The sequence below is a fragment of the Eleutherodactylus coqui genome, chromosome 9 (genome assembly GCF_035609145.1).
Source record: "Eleutherodactylus coqui strain aEleCoq1 chromosome 9, aEleCoq1.hap1, whole genome shotgun sequence".
Classification (NCBI taxonomy): Eukaryota; Metazoa; Chordata; class Amphibia; order Anura; family Eleutherodactylidae; genus Eleutherodactylus; species Eleutherodactylus coqui.
The window spans coordinates 143,722,032-143,729,294 of record NC_089845.1 but is presented as its reverse complement, the minus strand read 5'-3'; the positions used below and the strand labels follow the sequence as shown (position 1 = coordinate 143,729,294).

Genomic DNA, 7,263 nt, shown 5'->3' with positions numbered 1-7,263 from the left:
AAACTATTGATGGCCTATTCACAGTATAGGCCATCAATAGTAGATCCAGGACCCATGCATATTAGCCATTCGCCAGGCTGGTACACTTGTGCACCGAGTTGATTTCCAAAGGAAGCAGACAGCTCTGTTCCCACTATAGTGGCCAGGTTTGGTATTACAGGCACAGTACCCATTGAAGTCAATAAGAAAGAGCTGCAATGCCAAGCTTGACCACTGAAGAGAGAAGAAAGCTGCAGAAATCATCTCAGTGCATGAGCACACCAGCCCAGCAAACAGCTGATTGTTGGGGATTCCAGGTGGCGGATCCCACCACTGATCTATTGCTGATGGTCTGTCCTGAGGATGGGCCATCAATTAGTTTACAACTAGAGATGAGCGAACGTGTTCTTAACGAACACTTACGCACCCGAACACCGGCTTTTCCGAGGACTTCCGTGTTCGCGCGTAAGTATTCGGGGGGCGCCGGGGGGCGGGGAGAGGCGCGGCGGCGCGGGCGGCAGCAGCGGGGAACAGGGGGGAGCCCTCTCTCTCTCCCTCTCCCCCCCCACTCCCCGCCGCAACCCCCCGCGCTGCCACGGCGACCCCCGAACTTTTTTCGCCCGAACACGGAATTCCTCGCGAAGTTCGGTGTCCGGGCGAAAAGGGGCGGAGCCGAACACGTTCGCTCATCTCTATTTACAACTGAATAACCCCCTTAACACTTCTCACAGACTGAGCATTTTTCACAGGAGATCAAGGTTTACAAGGTGCATGTTGAATTACTACCTGGAGGTTTCCATCAAAACAGTCATTTTTTGTTAATTCTTGCATTTTGAAAATAAAACAAGAAACTATTTGAACATTATATTATATGTGTGTATTGATCCCCACCATGGTGCTCTTTCAGATTGAATTGTAACAGTAGATTATATTAAAAAGATAAAGTGGTTCTCTGGAACTTAAACATTCAGTCAATCACCAAGGTTTGAGTGGCAGTGGCCTGAGCTCTGGCATTCCCACTGGTCAACACAGTGACGTGGCTGCGGCCCATCTGCGAGCACCGCATTTCATTGATTATTTACAATTTTTCACTTGAATGGGACAAGACACAGCTGTCCATATGGATAAGCCACCGTGCCTATATAAATAAGTAAGGAGCATCACATCCCCTTTACTTTGATGATTGGCGGGAATCGCTTAAGGGGTCCCCACTGGTCCAACAATAAGTCCCGAAGATCCCCTTAAATGTTCATTTAGTCCAGGAATACTTATTTTTCCAAGCTCCTTTATGATCAATCAGGAATTCTCTAAACACAGTGGAAGTTTAGATTTCCTCCTCCAGATGGCAAATAACCTTCATATATTTATATTAAGGGGTTTAAAAGCGGCTATTCCCTCAGTCAAATACAATGTTAGAAATGTAGAATAACTTTTTTGTGTGTTCCCTTAAAATGTGGCATGGTCTATTCCTTACCTCGGTATTTTAATTTTTTTTTGTTTCTTTTGTGGTTTAGACAGCCCCATTCTAAAGGAACAGATCATTTTACAATATGAAGACATAATTCTGACTAGAACAGTGGATCCATATACTATAGCACTGAATGCCGAGGAGTCAGATACAGCAGGAATTAATAAAATTCTAAATAGTTACTACTCTTATGAATACAGCCTCGTTTTACTATGATCCACAAATGATCTTATAGGTATTATGGACTGTACAATATTACACGTTTATACAATGCTTAAGACGTTCTTTTGGGCTTCCGAACTTTCTCTGTGCTTTCCTCTTCCATCTCAGACAACAGCAAATATTCTAAATGCCTTGCTTCCCAATGGGTTATGTAAACTGCAAAACAAGTACAAACGTAGAGGTAAGGAAACAAAGAAACATTGAATGTCAATAAATTAGTGGGATCAAGCATAATTTATTAGCCTCAGGGCTCGGTCACACGGGCGTTTTTTGGTCTGATATGCAGACGCGCTTGCATTGAGAACATATACTAAAGATCGTTCTCCTCTGCCACAGCTGTAACAGCTGTGGCAGAGGAGAACGATGTTTGCCCATTGAATTCAATGGAGGCGGCAATACATTCAATAGCTGAGAACTGCCTCTGATTGGTCCCTGCGCTCAGCCAATCAGAGGCAGCACTCACTCACCCATTCATGAATTCATGAATGGGTGAGTGAGAGCTGCCTCTAATTGGTGAGGGCTGTGACCAATCAGAGGCAGCCCATTCAGCAGGCGGAAATTTTAAATCCCCGTCTGCTGAATAGTACAGAGAGCAGTTCAGGAGAACTGCCGGCTGGACGCGGCTGAACTCCGGCTGCAGGAAAAAGGTGAGTATACTTTTTTTTGATTTTTACACATTATCAGGATGGTTTTCAGGGTATGGCTTATTTTTTAAGCCCTTCCCCGAAAATTCATCCAGCGCTTGCTGGCAGCCCATTGCTTTCAATGGAGCCGGCTGTATTGCCGGCTCCATTGAATTCAATGGCCGAACATCGTTCTCCTCTGCCGCAGCTGTGCCACAGCTGTGGCAGAGGATAGTGGGCAGCGCTGGGCCGTTTAGCTGAAAACACTGCTAGGTGCAGATTTTTCAGCGAATCGTCGGCCCCAGTCACGTGATTTCCGGATGCGCATCGGTTATGCGATCCCCAAATCGCGGGAAAAAACGCCCGTGTGACTTAGGCCTCACTTTGAAAATTGATTCATCATACCGCTCATGGTTCCATGGAAAACATGACCATAGTACGGACACAGACTAATATGACATTAAAGTAGCTACAAGCTGGATTTCCACATCGATAAACAAAAGTGATAGAAGTACAGAAACAATATATTTGCTAACGGCCATGTTCGTCAACAATCAATACGAGTACTTGTCATCTTAGGTTCGTTGTCAAGGTTTGGAAACAGGTTTAGAGTTCAGTGGCTGAAACAATATGGATGGTTGTTGTTAATAAAGCAAGCATAGTCAAGTAGCAGTCCAAGTTTTCTAAGTAAAAACAGTTTGCGCTTCCTGCCTCTAGCCTAGCTTGTTGCCTCATTCTACAATCTGGCAAGAAGAAAGAACTAGTGATAGGCTTATAAAGGAAGTCGAAGAGCAGGGCTACATAGGAAATGAAGGGAAAGAATACCAAAAAGCAGGGAACTAGTCGGTAGGTTCAGCAAAGTAGCTATCCAGGAACACCAGTAGCTCAGTGAGAAGACGTAGAAGCCAGAAACCTACTACTACTCACTGATTAGGGGCAAAACCCCCCAAAACAGCTGTCTGTGTATGGATTTCTGGCTTGGTTTCCTATTTCCAATCATTGTCATAAAAAACTGTTTAAAAGGGCCTGACATTGATTTAAAGGAATGCTTCCATCCAATAGGTGGTGCTGCAGAAGTATTGTTCCATCTTTCTTATTTGCATAAATTAACCAAGAGGAGCGTGCATGGCCGTACAAGCCTGCTCACTCACTTTTCAGGTGTCTTTTCACACCCCTTCTGGGTGCTCCCCTTGGGGAGATATGATGCCATCCCCCGACCCACTTACCCCTTAGGTGTCTCCACACACTTTTTGGGTGCTCTTCTTAAGGAGAGAGGACACCTCTCTTGACTCACATTACAGGCTTCTCACTAGCTAAGCCAGAAACCTACTGCACACTGATGAGGGGCAAAAACACCGAAACAGCAGTCTGTGTATGGTTTTCTGGCCTGGTTTCCAATTCCTAATCATTGTTATAAAATACTGTATAGAGGGTCTGACATTGATTTGAAGGAACGCTGTCATCACCAATAGGTGGCGCTGCAGAGGTATTGTTCCATCTTTCTTATTTGCAAAACATACAAATGTAGCAGCTCCAACACGGAATTTTGGAGCTCTACATCTGTAGTGCAGACTGCCTTGCAGCTGTGCTAAGCTAATTGTGTAGAGTGGCTGCTGCCATTCATAGTGAATGGCAGTGCTCTGCAGTTGGCATAGCCGCACTGAGTCGTGACTCATTAATAGAGTAGTGTGCTAATGCAGCATGCACTAAGGCTGATACATCTGTAGGAGCTTCTGGGCTTTAATCCCGATATTAATAATACCCCTTCTCTTACTCTGCCTTAAAATAGAAAAAGAACTAAGCTTCCACTCAGAGTTTTTTTACACAACTGAATGGCAAATGTGACTATCTATGCAGTAATATAGAGCATAGCTGCCTTTAAATATATCATTGCATATTTAGCATAATTGCATGCATATTTAGGATAATTGCATGACAGCTCAAGAGGTATTTCCTGTTACTTTTGGAAAACATTTTATTTTAGGTGCTGGCCCAGTGATCAAGACATTACATTTTTCTATTAAAATATTGAGAGGAGATCCATCAATTTCTGGGCTTCTCTAACAGTAATCACTGAGGGAAGCTATGTCTGGCTATACCTTTCTGGCCACTGTAGGAAAAACATAGCATTACATGGTGACCATTCAAAGAATGACTGCTCATAAAGCAGGCACATGTTGGATCCAATAGTATTGGCCTACAGAGGGTGGTCCTGAGAAGGGGATTACCCTCCATATAACATATTTATGCCTCAATGAGTAGAAAGCTTGTCCCAGGGCAGCGACTGTAGTGGGTGTATATATATATTTTTTTTCCCTTTTTTTCTATCCATGCTCAGGAAAATTATTAATTGGAATTAGGAATAATAGTTTTAATGCAAAGGATCAGCTATTTCGAATACAAGAGATACCCAGGGAAACCAACGTGGAGGTCCCTTCATTGTCTTATTCTCGCTGCTTGAGCAGCTCGGCGATCCTCTTCACTATTATACATTTGACCACATACTGCGATTTCACTAGACTTAAGTATGGAATTTATTAAAATCGAGATTTTGCTAGTTCGTGAAACCCTCATCATGGAACCTCAGCAGTTGAATGATGAACCAGCGTATATTTAACAATGCTGGCTTGTGTTCTAGATAGAGAGAGGTAGCTTTGCACGACTTGTGTGGATGCAGAGGATGTGAGATATGAAGTTTGTTGTAGATGCTATGGTGATGATGAGTATGAGGTATAGCATGTTGTGCTACATCCTATGTATTCCTTAGCCTGATGTGATGTGGTTTCTTATCAAAACAGCTCTTCCTCATGTGTATGCATTATGTAACTACATGCTAAGCCTCACACTCGCTCATCATCGCCATAGCATCTACAGTGTGGACCTTGGAAAAGTAGCCCAGAACTACACTCTAATGAAACCTATCCAAAAGAAAATTTGACTTTGTTGTGCATAGCAAGTAATCACAGTGCAGCTTTCATTTCTTATACTGCTAAAGTAAAATGAAAGCTGCACTGTGATTGGTGCAGTAGTCGTCCTACGAGGGCAGAGTTGTTTTGATAAACTGTACCACATAAGGTTAATATATTAGATAGGCTGTGTCTTTATTAGATAGCCTCTTTAATTCCGCAATGCAAATCGTTTCGTGTGCAGGCGGCTTAACCCAAGACATTCCCTCAGCTCCCATTTGTATGGAGAAGGGATTACGATTGTACATAAAATGTTCTTCTATGGCGTTTTCTCTTTAAATGCTTAGAAGAAAATGCTGCATCAGTTGTTAATGTATTCTAACTAGCAGTTTATAAATATGGAGAATTATGGCTTATCTGATCCGCTTAGAATAATTTTAGGAATCCCGGTGTAAACGGAGATTGTGAGCTGCAGCATGTAATTACTGTTTCTCCCATTGCGTGCCTATGGTGAAGCAGTTTTAGATTCTTAGTAGAAGGTATTTTACCAAATATTACATTATACACAGCAAAGGAATAAAATCACAGAGCTGGTCTGACCTGTAAGCAGCTTGTTAGGGTATGATTTATGGGATTACAGGAGACAAGCAGTTATGGTACCACAGCTTCTCCTGAGTTCACTAAATACCATCAGTTACACAAGTTAAGAAATAACAATGGTCAGTTTATTCTGCTTGCTGCAAACACAATATATATTTGTGTAATATGTTATATGCATCGTTGTATCTGTCCGTATACATCATTTTCTTCTTTATAAAATTGAACAAATGACAAAGTGACAAGAAGGACATCACATACTAAATAGAAGTGCTTCTCACGTCCACAGGCGCTGTCTGCTATTTTGGTGTATCCCAATTACTGTATATACTCGAGTATAAGCCTAGTTTTTCAGCACATTTTTTTGTGCTGAAAAAGCCCCCCTCGGCTTATACTCAAGTCAGGCACGGCTTAAAAAAAGAACTCCATACTCATCTCCCAGCCAGCGCCTGTCTCCAGCGGTGGTGCGGCAGGCTGCTTGAATTCTCTCCGCTGTCATCCCCCACCATTCTCTTTGCTCGGCTCTGTCATCCCCCAACGTCAGCGCTGTGTAAGTAAGAGCTGTGATTGGATCGAGCGTCAGCCAAAGCAGAGCCAGTGCTCGATCATTCACAGCCAATCAAGCTGCTTTAGAATTCTCCCTGCTTGGCTTTCAAATCCCCGCCGTCAGTGCTGTGTAAGTTAGCACTGTGATCGGATCGAGCGCCAGCTGTGATTGGCTGGCGCTCAATCCAATCACAGCGCTTACTTACACAGCACTGACAGAGCCAAGCAGAGAAGATGGCGGAGGATGACAACGGGGAGAATTCAAGCAGCTTGTCGCACATACACCGACTGGGAGGTGAGTATGGAGGGTTTTTTTTACCTAGTATATACCCGAGTATAGCTCGGCTTATACTCGAGTCAATAAGTTTTTTGTGGGGAAACTTATTGTCTCGGCTTATACTCAAGTATATATGGTAATTAATGTTAATAAAATCAATAGATCTGCAACATCAGATGTGGACAAAAGTGGTGCAGTTTCTGGAAAATGTAGCAGGACTTTCTTTCTAATCTTGGATAACCCCTTTAAGTATTTAAAGCTTTCCTTCACTCAAGACTTGAAACTTCATCTAGGACTACTATAAACCTCAAGACCCAAGGCCCCCTGCATTTCATATTGCCAAGGCTACAAGAAGCGGAAATCTAAGAATTCGGTGGGCAAGGTCTTCATACTCGCGATGGTTCCCCCTTATGTACCCTAGCCAGATGATCTTCCTCCATGTGGCAGTGTCTTGTGAAGCGATATGAATCATCCTCATTCTGATTATGTCTCTTCTTCTCAGATGTTCCGAGGTGCCACTGTCAGCCCATCAACATCCTCGTAACACATGTGCTTAGTTCTACTAGTATATTTATGTTATGAGCTTGGTTCTGGTATTGTATCAATGTACTGCAGTTGGTTTGTGTTATGTTATGAGTTTGGTTC

The 7,263-nt window shown here is 43.1% G+C and overlaps 1 protein-coding gene across 1 annotated transcript in view; it reads right to left on the bottom strand.

Moving 5' to 3' along the window:
* Nucleotides 1-635: 635 nt before the first annotated feature.
* Nucleotides 636-7,263, bottom strand: part of CRISPLD1 (cysteine rich secretory protein LCCL domain containing 1) — a 103,866-nt gene continuing 97,238 nt past the window's right edge. Inside the window, exon 15 of the mRNA XM_066578594.1 lies at nt 636-1,825. Within this exon, the coding sequence (XP_066434691.1) occupies nt 1,774-1,825 (52 nt within the window). The 3' untranslated portion in view covers nt 636-1,773. The remainder of the gene's footprint in view (nt 1,826-7,263) is intronic.